Source organism: Nicotiana tabacum, chromosome 14 (genome assembly GCF_000715075.1).
Source record: "Nicotiana tabacum cultivar K326 chromosome 14, ASM71507v2, whole genome shotgun sequence".
NCBI lineage: Eukaryota > Viridiplantae > Streptophyta > Magnoliopsida > Solanales > Solanaceae > Nicotiana > Nicotiana tabacum.
This window is the reverse complement of record NC_134093.1, coordinates 34,799,948-34,822,121: the sequence shown is the minus strand read 5'-3', so window position 1 is coordinate 34,822,121 and position 22,174 is coordinate 34,799,948. Positions and strand designations below refer to the sequence as shown.

Genomic DNA, 22,174 nt, shown 5'->3' with positions numbered 1-22,174 from the left:
ATTCATCACAACCCTTCACCCATAAGTGTGCATCTTTGAACAATATCGGCCAGTAGAAGCCCGACTCCAGCACTTTCGCAGTTGTCCTTACTCCCCCGAAATGGCCACCATATGGTGACGCGTGACAAGCCTACAAAATAGAAGATTGGTTGCCACGACCCCAAATTCCCTTCGTAGGAATGTCGTGATGGCACCTAGTCTCTAAGACTAGGTAAGCTTATCAATGTGGAATAATAATAAATATCTGAAATAAATAAACTACAATTCAAACAATTTCAACTCCCAAAACCCGGTAGAAATAAGTCACTAGCTTCTAAGAATTTATCCTCAATGTCTCTATATAAGAGAGTCTAAAGAAAATAAGGAAGCAACATAACAAGAATAGAAGGGGACTCCGGAGTCTGCGGGCCCTGGCAGATATACCTCGAAGTCTCCTCGTACAGCTAATTTACTGATGCATGGGGCTGGTAAGGAGTACCTGGATCTGCACAAAAAGATGTGCAGAAGCGTAGTATGAGTACACCACAGTGGTACCCAGTAAGTGCCAAGCCTAATCTCGGTAGAGTAGTGACGAGGTCAGGTCAGGCCCTACTGGAAAATAATAATTGCATGGTAAAATGTTTAACAATATAATAAAATAAAATGACAATGGAAATGAATCAAGTAGTATGTCACCATTTAATTACACAAAATAATGGTAAATAATATCTCGTAGAATCAAAACAGAATTCTTTTCAACTTTATGAAAATCACAACAAATAATCAAAGGCAACTATGGCCATAAATCAATATCAATAAGGGCACTCACGAAGTACCGCCTCGTAGTCCCAAATCATAAATAAATTCACAATATCTCATTTCCTTATCTCACCGCGGGAGCTTTCACAATTTATTTTAAAGAAAACATTTTTTCTGAAATAACATCCCGCGTTTTAGCCATCCTTATCACACCGCATGACCTCTAGTAGTTTCCCCTACTAGCCACGCGTATCAAGCCACCCTTATCTCACCGCATGCGTTTCAATACCCAGACCTTATACCACCGCATGCATATCAATATCACAATATATCACAATTTACACCTCAAGTGCTCAAATAATTTAACTTGCCAACATAATTCAACAACAATATTTTTCACAATAAAGAGCTCACGGCTCATGCCAAAATAAGTCATCAATAATATTTTTCTACAATAAAGAGCTCACGGCTCATGCCAAAATAAATCATCAATAATATTTTTCCACAATAAAGAGCTCACGGCTCCATCACAATGAGTACAAAAATCTTACAAAAATATTCAGGAATAAATAATTTAGCAAAATAATATTTCAAAATCTTTAATACGTTGCTTCAATACCAAATTTAAAATGTCAAATACTTCATATTAATAATATTTAATTTAAAGAAAATCAATTTCAAATAATGCACAGAATAAAAGAAACCAAGTTTCAACCAAACAGGTAAAATAATTAGCAGGAAAAGGTCAAGCAAATTTAAAGTATACAAATCAAATTAATGATGGAGAATATAACAAGATTTAATAATTTAATTAATATGCAACAGTGATCTTCACAATTTAAAAATATAATCCTTCACATTTAGTCCGTGTACACACTCGTCACCTCGTGTACACGACTTTCATCACATTACAATTAATACTAATCCTAGGGGAAATTTTTCCCACACAAGGTTAGACAAGTCACTTACCTCGACTTGCTCTAATTTCACCAAGTAGTATGCCTTTTCCTCAATTTTCTGACTCCAATCGACTCGTATCTAGTCATAATTAATTCGATACAGTCAACAAAAATTATAGGAATCAATTTCATAAGAATATACTACAGTTTTTAATAAAATCCGAAATTAGCTCAAAAATCGCCCATGGGGCCCACGTCTCAGAATCAGGCAAAACTTATAAAATCTGACAACCCATTTAATTACGAGTCTAACCATACCAGTTTCACTCAAATCCGACTCTGAATCAACACAGAAATCTCAACAATTCGTTTCTATGAGATTTCTAAAAGTTTCTCAAATTTTCAATCTCGATACACTAATTAAATGATGAAAACAATGATATATTCGTGTATATAGACCAAATCCGAGTTAGAATCACTTACCCAAATATTTTTCCTTGAAAATCTGTCAAAAATCGCTTCTGCTTAAGCTCAAGTTCGTTAAAAATGGCAAATGGGACGAAATCCCCTCTTTTATAAATCTGCCCAGTCAGCCTTCGGAACTGGGCTTTGATCGTGGCTTCGATCATGGCCTCGAGTCTAGGCCTCGATCGTGGCTTCGATCACAGGCTCGAGTCGGGGCCTTCGGTCATGGCATCGATCATGGCATCGAGCTTGGGCCTTCGATCATGGCCTCGATCTTGAGCCTTCGATCATGGCCCTCGAGCCTTGTCTTCGATCATGGCTCTCGAGCCTGCCTTCGATCATGGCTCTCGAGCCTGCCTTCGATCATGGATCTCGAGCCTACCTTCGATCCTCAGCTCGATTTCTGGGCTCGATTTCTGGCCTTCGATTTTTTGGCTCGACTTCTAGGCTCGATGGCTCAGCAGAAGAAACATTGCAGCAGTTGTTTAAGTCCCATTTTTGATATGTTAATCATCCGAAACTCACCCGAGGCCCTCGGGACCTCAACCAAAAATACCAACAAGTCCTAAAATATCATACGAACTTATTTAAAATCTCAAATCATATCAAACAACGCTAAAATCATGAATCATGCTTCAATTCAAGCTTAATGAAACTTAGAATTTCCAACTTCTACATTCGATGTCGAAACCTATCAAATCAAGTCCGATTGACCTCAAATTTCGCACACAAGTCATAAATTACATACGGAGCTACGAAAATTTTCGAAACTGGATTCCGACCCCGATATCAAAAAGTCAACTTCCCTGTCAAACTTCCAAACTTTAAATTCCTATTTTAGCCATTTCAAGCCTAATTTCACTACGGACTTCCAAATAAAATTTCGATCACGCTCCTAAGTCCAAAATCACCATACGGAGCTGTTGGAATAATCAAAGTTCTATTCCAGGGTCGTTTGCATATAATTCGATATCCTGTCACTATTTGAACTTAAACTTTTAATTTTGTTTTATCAAAATTCCATATCTCGGACTAGGGACCTCGGAATTTGATTCCGGGCATACGCCCAAGTCCTAAATCACGATACAGACTTACCGAAACTGTCAAAATACTGATCCGAGTCCGTTTACTCAAAATGTTGACCAAAGTCAACTTAGTTGGGTTTTAAAGCTCTAATTCACATTTTAATCCATTTTTTTTACATAAAAGCTTTCCGAAAAATTTTACGGATTGCGTACACAAGTTGAGTAATGATAAATAGTGCTTTTCGAGGTCTTAAAATATATAATTAATTATTAACTTTAAAGATAATATTTTGGGTCATCACATTGGTCTATCTCAGGGATACATCTCCGGATCATGTTATCAACACAAATCCTGAATAGATAAGGCTCATCCCAATAATACATGCGACAATCATGAAAGAAATTTTTCTTTTGAACAGAAGAAAAGTCATAGGGAACAATACCGCTTGCCAGGTAATTTGCAATGTCTTCATACCATGGCGCTACCTCAAGGCTCGTGGCTAGTAGTTGTTCATCCGGGAAAGTCTCCACAATCTCTTCCCCCTCAACCTTCTTTTCGGCTACTTCCAGCCTAGACAAGTGATCATCCACTTGGTTCTCCGTTCTTTTTCGGTCATGGATTTCTAAGTCAAATTATTGCAGCAGTAGCACCTATCTAATCAGGCGCGACTTTGACTCCTTTTTATCAATAAGGTACCTGAGAGCAGCATGGTCAGTATAAACAATTACCTTCGAGCTTATCAGGTATGACCTGAATTTGTCAAATGTGAACACTACTGCTAGCATCTCCTTCTCGGTCACTGTGTAATTTATTTAGGCACCACTCAAAGTTCTACTTGCATAATATATTGGATGCATGACTTTGTCTTTGCACTGCCCAAGCGCTGCTCCCACAGCATAGTCGCTTGCATCACATATCAGCTCAAATGGTTGCTCCCAGTCAAGTGCAACTATGATAGGTGATGTCACCAGCCTCTTCTTTAATTCCTCAAAAGCTACCATGCGGTCATCAGAAAATACAAAAGGGTGATCTTTTTCAAGTAATTTACACAAGGGGTTAGCAATTTTGGAAAAATCTTTTATGAACCGTCTATAGAACCCGGCGTGGCCAAGAAACACCCTCGACACTAGGTGCCCTAAGACTATACCTTCATGTACCATGAAATGGCATTTTTCCCAATTGAGCATCAGATTAGTCTCAACACATCTTTTCAGCACTCTTTTCAAATTCCTTAGGCTATCATCAAATGAGTCTCCCACCACCGAGAAGTCATCCATAAAGACCTCCATGATGTCCTCTACCATATCAGTGAAGATGGCCATCATGCACCTTTGAAATGTGGCGGGTGCATTGCATAGGCCAAACGGCATCCTCCGGAAGGCGTAGGCGCCATATGGACAGGTGAATGATGTTTTCTCTCTATCTTCCGGGGCAATGGAGATTTGATTATACCCCGAGTATCCATCCAGAAAGCAAAAGTGGGACTTCCCAGCCAATCTATCTAGCATTTGATCAATGAACGACAAGGGAAAATGGTCTTTTCGGGTGGCCTTGTTCAACCTTCTGTAGTCCATACAAATTCGCCATCACGTGACTGTTCTTGTTGATATCAACTCATTGTTCTCGTTTTGCACTACATCCATCCCACCTTTCTTAGGCACACATTGGACTGGGTTGATCCAGTTACTGTTGGAGATAGGGAAAATGATCCCCGCATCTAACCACTTTTTCACCTCCTTTTTCACAACTTCCTTCATGTTGGGGTTCAACCTTCTTTGATGTTCTCTGGAAGGTTTGTGGCCATCTTTCAGTAGAATCTTATGCATACAGAAGGCTGGGCTGATACCATTAATGTCTGCAATGGTCCAACCAATTGCAGTTTTGCACTCACTCAATACCTACAAAAGTTGTTCTTTCAGCACATCTAACAAACCAGATAAGATAATAACAGGTAAAGTTGAGTTAGGTCCCAAGAAAGCATACCTGAGGTGAGATGGTAGTGGCTTCAGTTCCAATTTTGGTGGCTCTTCTATCGATGGCTTAGCTGGAGGAATTTTTCTTTCTTCTAAGTGCAAAGGCTCAAATTCTAGCTCTCTTTTCCAAAACCTTTGGCCTTCAAGACCCAGCACCCACTCTGCCAAATCCTCTCCATTTACTTCATCAAAGTTCATGAGACAGGCTGCTAGAGGGTCTTTAGCATTCAAGGTCTCATCTTCCTCCTCCAAAATTACATCCACGGCTTCTATTAGAGAGCAGTTAGCAAATTCACTTGGTCGTCGCATAGATTTCTGCACGTTGAATGTTATTTCTTCCTCATTTAGTCTCATTTTCAGCTCTCCAGTTTCACAATCAATTAAAGCTCTCCCAGTGGCCAAGAATGGTCTTCCCAAAATTATGGGAATCTCCTCGTTAACCCGACAGTCTAGAATGACAAAATCTTCCGGGAACACAAACTTCCCAACCTGTACTAATACATTATCAAGGATACCAAAGGGCCTCTTTACTGTCCGGTCGGCTAGTTGTAGTAACATGGACGTGGGTCTAGCTTTTCCAATGCCTAACCTTTTGTAGATAGCCAAGGGCATCAAGTTTATGCTTGCCCCCAAATTACACAATGCTTTAGCAAAAGCATAGCTGCCTATCATGCATGGAATTGTGAAACTCCATGGGTCTGACAACTTCTTAGCTATGGGTCTCATCACGACTGCACTACAGGTCTGTGTCAATGTAACAGTGGACATGTCTTGGAAGTGGAATTTGCGAGACATTAAATCTTTCATCATTTTGGCATACCCATGCATCTCCCGCAATGCATCAATCAGTGGAATGTTCACCTGTATTTCATGAATTTCCTATATTGCTCGTCCTTCTGATATTTGGCCAATCTCTGCGGGAATGGTACTGAAGGTCGCTTCTTTCCTATGATTTGAGTTTTATCTTTCTCAGACACTGCTTCTACTGTCATTTCTTGTGCTACCTCAGTCTCTTTTGTAACTTTTTTTTCTTTATTTGTGCTCTCTTGTGCATGTTGTACCGTCACCTCAGTTAACTCTGTTGAAACATCTATCTCAATGGGTACTGGCACAAGTATTTCTGTAGGTCGGCTTTCGCGAGCAATCTCTTTCTCCAGATCTAGGTCTCTACCATTTCGTAGACTCACTGCCATAAGCTGTTTCGGGCCCTGATCTTTTGGATTGACTTGTGTGTCTTCAGGTAACGTCTCTTGGGGATGATTGTTTAGAGCCATAGAAATCTGTCCTAATTGAATCTCAATACCCTGTATCGCTGATTCATGTGAGTCCACTCTCTTGCATTTTTCCAGTGGACCCAATAAGTTGTTGCAGCATTCTGTTGTTGCTGTCTAGCATTCCCTTAAGTTCAACGAACCCATCATCTTGTCTCACAATGTGTTGTTGTTGAGGTTGTTGATAAGCCAACTACTGATTTTGCTGGTAATAACCATGTTGCCTTTGGTAAAGCACCACTTGACCCTATGCTCGCATAACTCCAGGATTGTTGTTGTTATTGTACTGCTACTCTACTGGTCTATATTATTGATTTTGTTGCCCCCAATTCTAACCACCTTGCCTCTGTCCCCCATAGTTGGCCACATAGTTCATATCTTTCTGATAGTACTGGTTGTCACCTTCCGCACTCAACGAGCATGCATATGGTTGGTTAATGCATGGTGTACATAAGCCCTCATTAGTCGCATCAACTATGTGTACCTGCTGCTTCTGGCTTGATTCATCGATATTCTTGGTGAGGATACTCATTTGTGTCATCAGAGTGGCCATATTTTCGGCTATAGAGTTGATTGGGTCCAAAGCCACAGAGTGAACTACAGGAGTGATAGTAGAGTCTCTTATCATCCATCCTGAGTTTTGAGCCATTTTATCGAGTATGATCTTGCATTCTCTGAATGATTTGCTAAAAAATGCTCCACCCGCTGAAGCATCAACATTGGCCTTTAAGTTGTCTTCCAATCCCATGTAGAACCTCTGCCCCAACATTTGCTCTGGAATGCCATGATGTGGACACTTAACCAGTATACCCTTGAACCGCTTCCACGTTTCTTGTAGTGTTTCTATTGGTCTCTGCCTGAAGCTCAATATCTCATCAATTTGTTTGTCAGTATTATTGGGTGGGTAGAACTTGTTCATAAATTGCTTGACTAATTCCTCCCAAATAGTGATGGATTTTATGGGGAGTGAATTAAGCCAAGTCTGAGCCTCTCTCGTCACCGAGAATGGAAATAATAACAGCTTTATTGCTTTCGGTGTCACATTAGGTTACCTTTGTGTGACACATATCAACAGGAAATTTTTCAGATGCTGCTGAGGATCTTCAATGTAAGACCCTGAAAATAGTCCCTTATTCTGCAACAAATGTAGCATGTTATTTGTGATTTGAAATGATTCCGCTTGTATTTGAGGGACTGCAATTGCGGTTGCCAGATTTTCGGCGGTAGGTTGTGCTTAATCATACAAGGCTGCTTCTAGCGCAAAAGGCGCCACACCTTAATTGTTCGGGTCATTCGCATTATTTCTGTTATTTGAATTTTCTATTACGTCATCCATGTCTGGTTCGATTCGTTCTGTTGAGTTTTGTTGTTGTTTGTCCTTCTTGTTTGCACGATTCAATGCCTTGAAAACTTTTTCAGGATCTGATAATGCTTTGAACAATTTACCAGTTCTTGAGGAGTTTCTAGGCATGTACCTGTAACACCCAAGACTACAAACGTTAGAATTTCAATGTATTCAGTTTAAAATGAAGAAAATTGACTAGACTAAGAATTCTAGCACTTCTTTTAGATGCAATTAATAACACCGTTAATTCCCCGACAATGACGTCAAAATTTGATCACGCCCAACTATGCCTTATAAAAAGGATTAAGCGGTCGTTGCGAATATATTCCGGCTAATAAGTCCGGAGTCGAATCCCACAGGAAATTAACCTATCAAACACAGCTACTAGACTCACACGAACTCACGCAATCAATCTTCAGAAATATTTAAGTAATAATTTGGATGTTTACTAAATAAATATTACGTAATGAAAGTGCAACAATTAATAACTAACTACTAACGGGTTGTAGACAAGAATTAGAATGATCTAAGGTTGTGATTTCTCCTATTGTCAGAATCTTTTCCGCTATGTTTTCTATAAATTCGCCTAAGTCTTCTCTATCGATCATGAGCACTATGACTGTCGTAACTCTCTCTCGAGTAATTACCACAATTTACTAGACATATTCTCCCGAATTACGCTAGCTGGCATTAAGTATGGCTCACTCGGATCGCACCAAGGTTTCGTTATCCCTAATCCCACCTTTAAACCTTTCGTATTGATCCCTCATATACGTTAGGACTGATGTTGTTCAACAACTACCTAAATATGCACTCTCTCCCGAGTAATACATACTAAATAGGCACAGCCAATTGAGGGCCCTTCAATCAACCACAATAATATTATAGTTGAACAAATAGAGAAAATACTACGACAAATCTATATTAACGTAACAAGAAAATCATCCTTCAATAGGTTCCATCAAAACCCTAGATTAGGAGTTTAGCTACTCATACTCATAGTAACAATATCCGAAATATTTTGCATAATTAAATTACAAAGTAAGGATAAAGGGATGTAGAAATCAATGAGTCTAGCTCCCAACGGTTGTTCCACGAGCTATCCTTGCCTCCAATTGCCAAAAATCCCTCAAAAGTGGCGTTTTAGGTCTATTTATATGTGTAGAAAAAAAACCTAAATGCGTAAGCCAAGTCCTAGTCAAACTAGGAGACGAAATAAGCCTTCAACATTCGGAAAGTGCGCGCCTCAGACCTGGCCTCGCGAGGCTTCACGCGAGCTGAACCCCGCCCCAGACCTGGCGTCGCCAGCTTCAACGCCTGGTGGAGCTCGCCCCAGGCCTGGCGTCGCCAGCTCCCACGCGAGCTAAAGGGCTCGCCCAGCCTGCTCTAACGCCTGCTCTAGGCTTGGCTTCGCCAGCTTTTCATTTGTCGGCTGCTCACTTCTTTCTTTCTTCTTTTCAACTGTTTTCGAGTACGCTTTAGACTTTACTTATTCCTTTTGCTCTACTTTCATCTCCAATTCACTTACACATAAAATAGACTCCATTACGCGTAAATAAAGTATAATTTATCATTAAAGCATATAAAATGCAAGGCGAATAATATGCAAAACTATGGAATTATAGCCACACATCACCAATCTACAAATATATCTCCCTCCAATTCCAAAGAACCATATTCATGCCGCATTCAAAACTTTTGTTCTTCAGTTTCTTTTATATTCACAACTTAAACCACCGATACTTAACATAAAACAAATAAGTGAATATGCATGCTTTAAGGCGGCAAACCTTATAAATGATGATTCTGAATTGTTATGCTGTAGAAGAGACAACGCTAAATCATCTTAAATGTATTTTTATTCTTCTTAAAGCAGATAACATATCTATATACATAACTATTCTTCAGGTGACATTGATTTTATATGGTGTTCGTGAACATATATTAAGGTAGTTTATGATATTTTATAGTGGTGAGCTGTTGTGGCGCTTTATTTTTTACTGTTGCTTAAGGTTTGTTCTTCTTCTTTTTCTTAATTGCAAAATGGGTTCGTTAGATTTATCGTTGTTTTGACAAATTGATGATTGAGGTTTATTCTTGATGATATTTGGAGGTTATGTTTCAAATTTGAGCTCAGATTTAAATGTCGAAGAAGGAATTTCTATTTATGGGCAATTTGCTCTTCAAGCTTATTTGGCCTTAAGTGCATGAAAACATTGGTTGCACTTTAGACTTATTTGGTCTTAAGTGTAATTTTTTCACTTCAGACTTATTGGCCTTAAGTGCATGAAGTCATTGGTCGCAATTCCGACTATTGGGCCTTAAGTGCATCCGAAATGCAATTTTTTTCACTTTAGACGTATTGGCCTTAAGTGCATGAAACCATTGGTCGCACTTCAGACTATTTGGCCTTAAGTGCATCCGAGATGCAATTTTTTCACTTTAGACGTATTGGCCTTAAGTGCATTAAACCATTGGTTGTACTTCAAACCTATTTGGCCTAAGTGCATCTGAAGTGTAATTTTTTCACTTCAAACTTATTGGCCTTAAGTGCATGAAACCATTGGTTGCACTTCAGACTTATTAGGCCTTAAGTGCATTTGAGGTACAATTTTTTCACTTCAGACCTCTCTGACCTAAGTGCATGAAAATATTTATTGTAATTCAGACCTATTTGGTCTTAAGTGTATCTTAAGTGCAATTTTTGCACTTTAGACTTAATTGGCCTTAAGTGTATTGTACTTCAGACTAATTTTTTTTTAGCTTCAGACTTATCACTAAAGTAGGTAGGCTTGCAATTTTTTTTCAAAGTGGGTATAGTTTCAATTGTGACCCCAAAACTGGGTATAGATGCAAAAGCCCCATCTTAGCCTCACTTCCTGCATCTTGTCCTCCATAGGGGCCACACCCACCTTATCCCGAATAGCTTCATACTAATCTTATCTATAATGGTATGCCCACACATTTATCTCAACATCCTCATCTCTGCTACCTTCATCCTCTGAATATGGGAGTTCTTGACTGGTCAATACTCTGCCACATACAACATAGTTGATCTAACCATCGCTTTGTAAAACTTACCTTTAAGTTTTAGTGTCACATTCTTATCGCGAAAAACATCGAAAGCAAGCCTCTATTTCATCTATCCCACTCCAATAGGATATGTGACATCCTGGTAAATGAATAGATTGTGGGTGGCGAGAGTAAAGAAAATGTAGGATCCAAATCAATTATAAAGCGAGGTTATGGAGTTTCGGAAAATGAACTAGGTGATGGATTTTTGTAACACTAAATCTATTTTGGGCAAATTTCATAAATAGTCATTAAATTCACATAACTTTATTTTGCCCACAAAAAATACTATATTATCACAACGGCTAAAAATATAACCTTCCGATGCACTATTATATAAATTTGGTTAAACATTTCAGACATAGATAAATAAATAAGTACCGAGAAATATCCAAAATGAGTTAAAGTATTCGTCGTCCAATACATTGATTTTATGTACTTCAATTTGCGTTGAATTTCCAGATCAATCACATAGTATGTTTTGGCCTAATTTTAACACAATGCTTTTTTTTTTCCGTGCATATTCACTGATTAATTTGTTGACAAAATACTTATATCGCTACATGATTTTAAGGTCTAGCATACAAAACGTTTATGATTTTATTTAGAAAACTTCAACAACGGAATAACCTAGTGTTATGTACCTTCATTCGTTTCTTTTCTTAACTTCATTTTCTTTGTTTTCGAAAATTTTGAAAATCCATTATATGATACGGGAAGTGCACTAATAAGCAATTCTCAGGAATGCTCTTTAGAGATTAGTCATTACTTATGTTGTCCTAAAACTTTGAACTAAAATTTTTAACTTCAGAGCGACTCAGGACATTCTGAAAATCTAAAATTCAGAATGCACTGGCTAATTACTAAATAGCACCTTTATGGGCAATATATTGGGCCGAGCAACTGACTCGAATTTCTTGAGAACAAGCCCACATACAAAATCTCAGCAAGAAGGGTTTCTCATCAGCTTCAGTGAAAGCTTTCTGTATTCACTTTGGCACCTTGAAGCGCGCTCCCTTACTCTGGTATCAATTCTCTATTCTTTTTTCCCCTCTTCTGCTTTTGGTAAAATCTGATTTATGCTTTTATTCATCAGTTTTTGTTGTTGAATGTGCTTTTTCATATAACCTGAATCATGTAATGTTGTAAACGAACAGTTTGATGCTTTATCCTTTGAAACTAGTAAAAATTATAACTTTGTGGGTAGTGCGAATGTCTCGCTTACATCCCCTGCTATTCATTTCATATTTTCCTTCCATTTTTACTTTATCGGAATCAATGACTCGTGGTCGTTCAAATGGTGTATAGTATAGTTCTTGACTTAGTTACTGCTTCTGCTACGAATTTAATCGCCTGGATTTGAACGAGAAAAGGAGAAATGTGAAAATGAGGACTCTGTGTATCTTTCATACCTTTCTTGTTGTGCTATTAATAGACGATGCTTATTGGTTGCCCAAAATGACATTTCTTCCATAAGCCGCATTGGTTTTAGTACTTGTTATATTCATATGCTTGTCCAGTTAGCTCAAGTATGACCGTGATTCGACCTATTGACAACTTACCAAGTTGCTATATTGCAAAATTTACCATAAAAGAATCTGCTTAATTGTGATAAAATTAGGACCTCTGATCCTCCTTCTCAGTCCGGGTGCAAACCTGGTCAAATCCCACCATCATATTCCAGCTAGTTACCCACGACTCACGAGCTGTTGAACTTGAACCAACCCAAACTAGTGTGTCCAAGTTAGGTGATTGATCTTTGGTGTTATATAGTATCTTTTTTTTTTCTTTTTTCCTTTGGGCTTCTGATATCGCATATAGTATTTGATACCAATCTTCTCAACCAAAAAAGAAGTATATCGGGGTCAGTTCATATTGACAATTGCATCCTTTCTGGTGAACCGAGTGGTATTTAGGCGGAGAAAGGTAGCGGATGGGCATATTTGAAACTGCGGATTTCTAGGTTATGACAAAAACTGCGGATTTCTGGGTTCTTTTCCTCTGTTGACTTCATTTTGTTGTGAGAGGGTTGTTTAAATCTTGAACCAAGAATTCAAGAACACTAGCCAAGATGCAACATAAAGAGTATAGAAACACATGGATCTCTACATCTCTATGCACATTGTAGATTTATCTGTCTAGTGTGAGATATTTTAATGTTCATAGATTGTAAACTTATCTGTCGAAAAGCTTATAGATGACTTAGTGTCATAGAAGTTCTTGATCTCAATAGTAAATGTTGTACGAATTAATCGTCAAGAAGAGCCTACCTTGAATCATGATGATTCTCCTAAAAACGTTGAACAATGTTTCCGTTTTTGCAGCTAAAACCTGTGAGAAACTCATTTATCTTCCTTTCACCCTTTTTTTAAGTTGTGTTTTTATATCTCACGTTCCAAAACTTAAGAGAAGTTAATGTTAGTCATATAAGGTCTCTGATTTTGATCAATCAGAGTTTAATATTTCTTAAACTCAAATAACTAAAATAGGGGAACTTGATGTCTCACAATTACTGTAAAGTGGGCACTCCGTACATTTAATGCAAAGAGGCTATATGTTGATTAAAACCTCTTTTGTAGTCAATTTGTTTTACCTAAGATATTTCCATAAGCAAGCCTCCCCAGACTCCACTTGTGGGATTACACTGGGTTTGTTGTTGTTGTTAAGCCTATATTTTGTAGTGGTTGATTACGAAGAAGCATCCTATTCTGATTCTTATTGTAGTTGTTATAGTTTCTGATAACAGGGCAAGAGCAGTAAAAGGATATGTATTCACTAATAGGATATAACAGGGCAAGAGCAGGAAAAGGATATGTATTCACTAATAGGATATACGACTCATCTCAGCGTGATTATGAGAAAACGAGAAGGATAAGAAACCTTCTCAAAGGGGCTATGTTGAGGGCATTCATATAATGTACATTCTGGCAAACTGAATGGACTTGTCAAAAGGAAAAAAGGATTGAAGGGTGCTTTGGTCATATAATTTCACTACTTTTTATTTTTTGAATTTGTTGGCTTAATTTAATGATATATAAGTTTGGTTGGGCAGTGAGGGGGTGGGTGGTTTGCGGTCTTTAGATATTACGGAATATCATGTTGAAGATGTTGTTTGCATAGGCTGAGTTGAGATGGCCCTTGTTGTATTTCAGAAAAAAATTGAAAAAGAAGGAGATATTGAGTTGTATAAAAGTTATGTCTTGAGTGAATTACGAAGATTGTCTTTATCAGGAGAAATGCTAGTTTTCTGGTTTTGATAGTCAATATGATGGTAAAAGGAGATAAGTGGCAAAGGTTGAGGAACTTGAGACTTAGGTCACAGGTTCGAATCCAACATCATGCGAACTAAGCCTAGTATTTTAGTGGGGACGAGTATATGGGTGAGCTGAATATCCCTGAGTTTCAAAGACTGCGGTTGGTCCCAGATGGATTTCTTGGTCATAAAAGAAATAAAGTTTCCATTTTCCTTCATCTTGGTAATCAAGTATTATTTCGTGTCTTTCTCCTTCTCGATCATTGATGAAAATAAGCTTGAGTCAAGGCTAGAACAAGCTATGTACATGCATTATATGTAGTTCTTACTGAACTCGAGACTAGCTTGAACTTTTAACCTTCCAACTTGACCAGCTGAGTTTATGCGCCTAGTGTTCATTTGCCTACATATGTAGTAAGGGGTCGTTTGGTGGCTGGTTAGAGTTATGCAGGTATTAGTAATGTAGGGATTAATTATGCATGAATTAGTTAAATAGGGATTAGTTATGCGAGGATTAGTTATACAACAACAACAACCCAGTAAAATCCCACAAATGGGGTCTGGGGAGGGTAGAGTGTACGCAGACCTTACTCCTACCCCGGAGGGGTAGAGAGGTTGTTTCCGAAAGACCCTCGGCACAAGAAGAAGAAAATAAATAATAGGGATTAGTTATGCGGAGATTAATTAAGCGGTTTATATAAGGATTAGTAATTTAGAAATATAATGTGAGTATTATTTATTGTTAGTCTAGTTTATTCTATTAAAATTGTAGTATTTTTTAAATATATTTTCTTAAACAAAAACATACAAGTTTGAATAGAGGGTGTTCTTGTCATTTTGAGTTTTAATACGAGTATTACTAATACATTTATAAGTTATTCCATCTTCTACCATGCATAAATAATAGATTTCCTCATAACTTATACATGTATTAGTTATGCGGAAAAGAAAATTATGAACCAAACATTCTATTAGCAATGCTATGTCTTATGTGAAAAAGAGAAAAAACCAACCAAACATTGTATAACTTATGCTAGATTCTATGTGGATATTATTATTTTTTTTTCATTTTTGTAACCAAACAATGTATAAATTTGTTTTGTTGTTTTGGTAAGGTTATAGGACAAAAGTTGTCAAACGTGTTTTTGTGCAAGTTGGGATATTTGGAATGAAAATCAATAATTTACCAACCACTAAAATTTTTCTGGCCATGAACATTTGATTAGCTCCTCAAGCTGCTGCCAACTTACTAACCTAATCATTGTGAACTACTGTCTGAATTTTTTTTTCAAGTTTAAATTTGTTTAGGGTTTCATCTATTTAGTTCTACATATCTTGGAAGACCAAATTTTCATATTTGTTTTTGTTGTCTCTACCAGATAAGCTGATGGGTGATAAGAAGAAGGCCGGAGCTCTATTCGTGAGGCTCGTTTCAGCTGCTGGAACTGGGTTTTTCTATGTAAAGAAGAAGACCAAAAAGCTTCAAACGACTCAGACGAAACTTGAATTTAGAAAGTTTGATCCTCGTGTGAATCGTCATGTTTTGTTCAAGGAAGAAAAGATGAAGTGATACAAATGCCAAACATGTATCAAATTCTCTTTTAATATCTGGCTTTCCTTTGCAGAAACCAGATGTGAAATTAGATAAAAGAGCATTGCTCAACTTTGTGCCACAACAATAGGTTTGGTGTGTTTAGTTATGTTTATGTAATCATCTGACTTCGTTCGTGATCTTGTCGAGTGAAACACAGTTATAGAAGAGCGGCTGTGAACGAACAATTCATTTTGTTTACTGCAATAACTTTTGCTCTCACAATTACAGGAAATTAGCTAAACGAACCCTTTCATCAGCCTGGAACCAGGCTGTTTTTGAGTCTTTGAGTTCCAACTATGATTAGATAAAATTGGAAATGAAACTAACCAAATGACACTACAGGAAATTATCTAAAAGAACCTTTTCTAGGCATTGCGTCATGATGTTTTTTAGTCTTTAGTTTTAATTACAAGAAATAAAGCTTCAAATATGAAGATTTATGGGAAATATAATAGCTATCAACATAACTAAATATATACGGATATGAATGCAAGTCATATATACTTCAATTACTTAATCATAGTTAAGTAAACAAAGTAGTAATAGTATATACATTTGCTCTACTTTTCCCTTAATATAGGCCTCTGATTTTGCAAATGTTCCAAAAAACCCTTCCCTTTCTCTGTCAAATTGTACTAACCACGTGAAACTTGTTCTAAGTGAAGAGTCACTATTGTTCTTCACAAAACAACAAGACATCACGAAAGGAAAGAACATCACACAACAACCAATAATTCGAAGCTCTTTTAAGTCTAAGTTGTGGTTCCTATTGCAAGTTTTGCATTTTTACTCTCTTGCTGTTCCATTATATATTTACTTTCCTCTTTGATACTTGTTGTCAAAGAGGAAAGAAACAATTCACCCAAGAAGTTTGATGGGCCGAAATGACAAGGCATCATATAAGAACTAACAAAGCAAATTTGACGGCGACAAATCAGACATAAAAATAAAATTATAGTAAAAGAGAATATTAATTAACGAGTTTGGTCAATTGACCTACATTCATAAAAAAATTTACTAATAAAAAAAAAAGTACTAAAATATTGATAGAGAAGTTTTTCCCTAACCAATACTCTCAAAACCCTAAAAGATTATATTATAGATACTCCCTTATTCTTGTATGAGAATGAAAGATCTTCAATTTATAAAACTTCAAAACTTTTCCACCAAGAAACGATTAGCAAAATATGGTGGAGATCTACATTTTTTTTAGAAAAATTAAAAATTAAATATGATAAACTTCTTTTCCTTCTTCAAAAAAAGGTAAAGTCCAATATGGTAAGAAAAACAGTGCAAACCTTAATAACTCTCTTTAATAATGGTCTGAAACGTTGCATGAGCAGTAACAAAGTCAGGAATTTATACAAATGGATTCAAAACAAAAGTTATTAGAATATCACACGTAGGATTTAAACCTATGACCCAAGCAATTTTTGAACCCCCTATACTACTCCAAATGAATCCTCCTTTACATATATCAAGAGGATTTTATAGTTTAATTTGTATACAACAAAAAAATATTTGGTTCTATCCTATTTATACAGTATAATATTCAGTCAAAAAATATTCCGTTGAACGTCCCTCCTAACGTTCCTGTGTGTGAGGCTAATATAAGCAGCATTTACCAATAATTTTAATGATTTTGAAGCCAATGTGAATTTAAGAATAGAATATTAGTTATTTTCTTGTTTCCCTTTCGGTCAATAGAAGCTACAAATCCATTGGAAGGTGAACCAAGAATGCTGATATGAGTCAAGAATTCTGATAAGAAAATTTAAAATCTTAAAAAAATACCATACATGAAATTCGTATATGTATTTTCCTTATGTCAAACGGAATTCAAAATCTTATATACATATTATTTTTTTTAAATGTGATGCCCCATGATAGAGGGCGGGCCGATGAGGACGAGTCAAACAGGACTGACAGGCTTCTAGGCTGACAAGCTTCTGAATAAGGGGTCCACATGTCACCTTAGGTGAATCTCATATCATATTTGGAGAGAACAGTGAAAAACTTTACAAACATAACACAAGTTCATATAGCATGTGCGCTTCTCGATGTGGCGTAGTCCGAAGGATAAATACATTACGTGCCATAGACTTGGATCGTGACTAATATGGTATTAGAGCATGACTCTCCCGCAGTACGATGGTAGGGCAAACATTAACAATGACGTTGAGTTCCAAAGGTGAGGTGAATCTGACGGGCAGGCCAATGAGGGCAAGTTAAGCATAACTAGCAGGCTTCCAGACGCACATGTCACCTTAGGCGAATTTCGCATCAGAATGAAAGAAAAAAGTGAAAAGCTTTATAAAAAACAACACAAGTTAACGAATCAATATAGTGTAGCTCAAAAGATAAATTAGTGTTCGTCTAGGCTTAAAACAAACAATATATATATCATGAACTTAGATCATAGCATTATCCTACTTAGGTAGTAACTTTTCGACCACCTTGTTGCCAGTGGCGAAACCAGGAAATTCAATAAGGGTGTTCAAACCTTTACCAGTAGGCTATATAAGGGTATTCAAAGTCTATTTTTAATCAATAACAAGTAATATTTTACCTTATATTGAGTATAATTTTCGGGCGAAGGGTGATCAGTTGACCACCCTTGGTTGAACGTAGCTTCGCCCCTGCTTGTTGCAGGTGGCTCCACTATCGCGGACCACAACCGAGGCAGTAGCGTCACAAGTGTGCGATTATATGGAATCTTTTATTCTCTGCGATTATAGGGAATCAAAAGGACAGAAAATGCAACGTACAATAATTATAACTCATGGACAAATTTGCGCATAGAGTACAGTTCCTTCAAATATTTTGGATCGTTCAATGTTTTAAAGCACGATATTCACAAGCATGCTACACAACTAAAAAAAATGTTTGACAAATTCTTTCTTCCAAAATTAATTGAAGAAAGCAGTGAAAGTATTAATGTACACAATTTACTTTTAACATGGATGAGGGCACGAACAGTAGAAGGGAAGTAAAAAGTTATGAGTAGTATACTTCGCGCTACTTTTGGATATCTTAATTTTAATTTGAACAGATAAATTAAATTGATCTGATTTAACAAAGAAATTTGATCAAATGCTAAATGAACTGGGACTTAGGGCCTAAAAAGCAAAAGCTAATCCTGATATTTTCTACTACAAACATCAATGATTGAGAAATAAATTTATCATGCTACCAAGAAAAAAGGAGAGAAATAAATTACTTTTTCCATTTATTTTTACTTGACATGTATACTAAAAATAGTTTTTTATTTTTACTTGTCACTTTACGCATATCAAGAGAAGACAAATTTTTTTTTGTTATACCCACAGTATTTATTACTCATTTCAAATTATTTTTTTTTAAATCCAATAAAATATACATCAATTAATATGAGTATCATGGTAAATTATGCACTTCATTTATTATTTATTAAGGGACGTGAAAAGTCAAAATGTGTCAAGTGAAAGTGAACGGTGGGAGTAGTAAATTAACTTGAACTACTCATAGTACGCGAATACTCTGATCCACATTTTATCTCTTTATTATTGTTATTTAAGTATTGATATATACATTTTATACCTTTTTTACTTACTGTTATTCCCTATTTTATTTCCTTTTTACTGTTATTCCCTTTTTTTATATACACATTTTATCCTTTTTACTTACTGTTATTCCCTATTTTTTTTCTTTTTTTTTTCTTTTTTTTCCCTATTTTTTTTCTTAACTTATATGAAAATAAAGGGACTAGACGACTAGTATTCGTTGCTTATATTTTGCATGTGTTATAAAATATAAATCACCATCTATACTTTGGTGCTGAGTTGTTTAAAATTAAATGGCGTCCATCTTCATTGAATAGAAAGTTTTAACACGTTCTAAATACCACGACAAAATTTCGATACTCTTTTGTTCTTTTCGAGTACAACCATAATTAAACGACCAAAGTATATATATAATACATCCATATATTTATCGGTTTAACATAAATACTTATTGAGTATGAATAAATTATTTTTTTCTAAAAATTAATATAAACACTATCCACTTCCATTGTCAGTACACATTTTGGTTAGAGAACAGTTGTTAAGACCAAAATAAAAATAAAAAGTGAAAATTGTACTTTACCATAAAGAAGAATTGTGCATAAATTGGTTTGTGCTAAAAAGAGAAGTGGAACAATTACACAAACCAATACAAATATTTAGAATTGTAACACATATCACTCTTTTGATTTGGAATGGAAGTTTTGGAGCAACGGTAAATTTATTTTCATGTAATTTATAGTTTACGGGCTCGAGACATAGAACAACTACTAATGCTTGCATTCAGGGGCAAAGCTAGAGTATATCGGGAGCGGATTCGGCCGAACCCAATAGCTTTGATTCAAACCTTGTATTTGTCTTTAAAAATCTATCGAATATGTATAAATTATTAATTTAGAACACGGTAACTTAAAAGGATTAAAATTCTGAACTCATAAGATTGAAATCTCAGCTTCCCCTGTGCTTGCATTACGTCAAACATTACATTAATTTCTTCTTCCTTTTAAATCTTTTGTATTATATGGAAAAACTACTTATGATATAAATGAACTTGCCTGGTTTTACCGAAATAATTATATCTGCTCTGGACTTTCCAATAACATGAAATTAGCTAAAACCGTCGTCCTTAGACACAACACCATGATGTTATTGAGTCTTTGAGTTTAAATAAGATCAAAGAAAAACTTGAAATAATATGGGACTTATAGTAGCTATTTACCTAACAAAATCTTTATAGATTACGCAAATATTATCTAGCTTCACCTACCTTTATTATTGCGGTCCATTTCTTTTCTCTTTAGATAACACGAAGGGTTTTTAACACAATTTGACCGATCGGCTAAAAACTAGCCAAATATATAAAAAAATATATTCTGACGAACTATGTCTAACAAATATATATTATATGTATATTATAAATTAATATATAAAATATATATATTCTAGTTATTATTTTGTAAAACAGCTATATTTTGTAGATTTCCCTAATATACGAATAATATTATGAGTAATAACTATTAAAGTTTAGTATAATACTTGACCTTCCTAAGAAATATAATCCTTCTAAGGTTTTAACAAAAGTTTAAGAGACAAAAGTAGGTAATACAAGAGCAACATTATGTTCATAAAAGTTTCCATTTTACATCCTTTCTTGGCCAAAACAGCCTGATTGATTTCCAAATAAACATATTGTATGGATAGACTTCCTAACTTTTTCAATTGAAATCTGGAGTCATCAATGATACTCATTTTATCTTATTTTATATCATGGTGTTTCTCTTGACATGGAATATTAAAAACAATCTGCTAGCACAGACAAAAGTTTTCTTAGAATTTATGATTAAATACGTGATAATATTTCTATAGTTATAAAAGCATATCATTAAGAATAAAATATGAAGGTAAGAAGTTAATATATATATATATATATATATATATATATATATATATATATATATATATATATATATATATATATATATATTGAATCAGGCTGCACGCCACAGAATGAAAACCAAAATAGGTTTCTTAATAATTTTCATACGCTACATAGCTTAAATCTGCTAGGAGAAGAATTTCTATATTTTTTTAGCGCGTCTTTGTTCGACCAAAAAGTGTAACTTTCGATTTAAACAGTTAATTTCTATAATAATGAGTTAAACTTAGTTAATAATAATATCTCTAGATATTATTTCCGAAAAGGTGACTAATGTTGGTCATATCTGGTGGAGGATTGACAACTATATGCATTAACTATACCAAAAAGTACGAACAATAATGTAGCAATACCTAGCAATAAATAACAATAAATGACATTTAAGTAAATAGAATGAGTGATTCACCCAATAAAGTATGAACTAGTTGATTATTCCTCCTGACAATGATGAGCGACAGACAAATACCAAAATGTTCAAATTAGTCTCGGATCTGATGGAAGAGTGTGGGATAATATGAACAAGAATCTAGAAGAAAAGGTAATGTTTGTAACTTTGTAAGAGAGAGAGAATGTTCAATCAAAAGTCGGTTCTTGACAAATAATGAATGTCACATGCCTTCCACCACTGTCTCCTTCTCTATTTATATGAGAATAAACCCAAATAGTACAAGTGTAGAGAATATCTACTAGAATATTCCTTTCAATATCCTATTTCGAAAATTAGTTGTTACAACTTTACCAACGGTGCTCGACCTCGACCCTTGTTGACATCTCGGCCATGAATCTCGCTGCTTCCTGATCGACCTCGACTAGTGACAATTTGAAGACTCTTCCTTTAGCGTTACCTTGTCTTAAATATTCTAGGGCATATTTTGACCTATACAGTTAGTCCCTCCGCTTATTGAGGCCGGCCTTAGGCGGACTTGATGAGCGGATTCTATTCCTCGTGGTCGAGATGATTGGATGAGTGGGCAACGTGGCCTTTCATGAGCCGCAACTTTTTGGGTTACGTTGTTCCTGGATCAAGTGACATCATACGTCATTATGGTGCGTTTTTCCG

The 22,174-nt window shown here is 35.9% G+C and overlaps 1 protein-coding gene and 1 non-coding gene across 2 annotated transcripts; both read left to right on the top strand.

Moving 5' to 3' along the window:
* Positions 1 to 7,151: 7,151 nt before the first annotated feature.
* Positions 7,152 to 7,258, top strand: LOC142169256 (small nucleolar RNA R71). Its single transcript, XR_012698966.1, has one exon. It is a non-coding gene; the product is annotated as a small nucleolar RNA R71 (small nucleolar RNA).
* Positions 7,259 to 11,652: 4,394 nt separating this feature from the next.
* On the top strand, positions 11,653 to 15,858 carry LOC107818795 (uncharacterized). The gene is made up of 2 exons (XM_075229483.1): positions 11,653 to 11,854; positions 15,422 to 15,858. The coding sequence occupies exons 1-2, from the start codon at positions 11,668 to 11,670 to the stop codon at positions 15,610 to 15,612; spliced, it is 378 nt and encodes a 125-aa protein (XP_075085584.1). The 5' UTR covers positions 11,653 to 11,667; the 3' UTR covers positions 15,613 to 15,858.
* Positions 15,859 to 22,174: the final 6,316 nt, after the last annotated feature.

Excerpts from the sequence above, each read along its gene's own strand:
- LOC107818795 (XM_075229483.1), top strand. The coding sequence starts at position 11,668 with ATGGGCAATATATTGGGCCGAGCAACTGACTCGAATTTCTTGAGAACA. Across the intron at positions 11,855-15,421 it reads TTTCCCCTCTTCTGCTTTTG|ATAAGCTGATGGGTGATAAG; the intron begins GTAAAATCTGAT and ends TGTCTCTACCAG.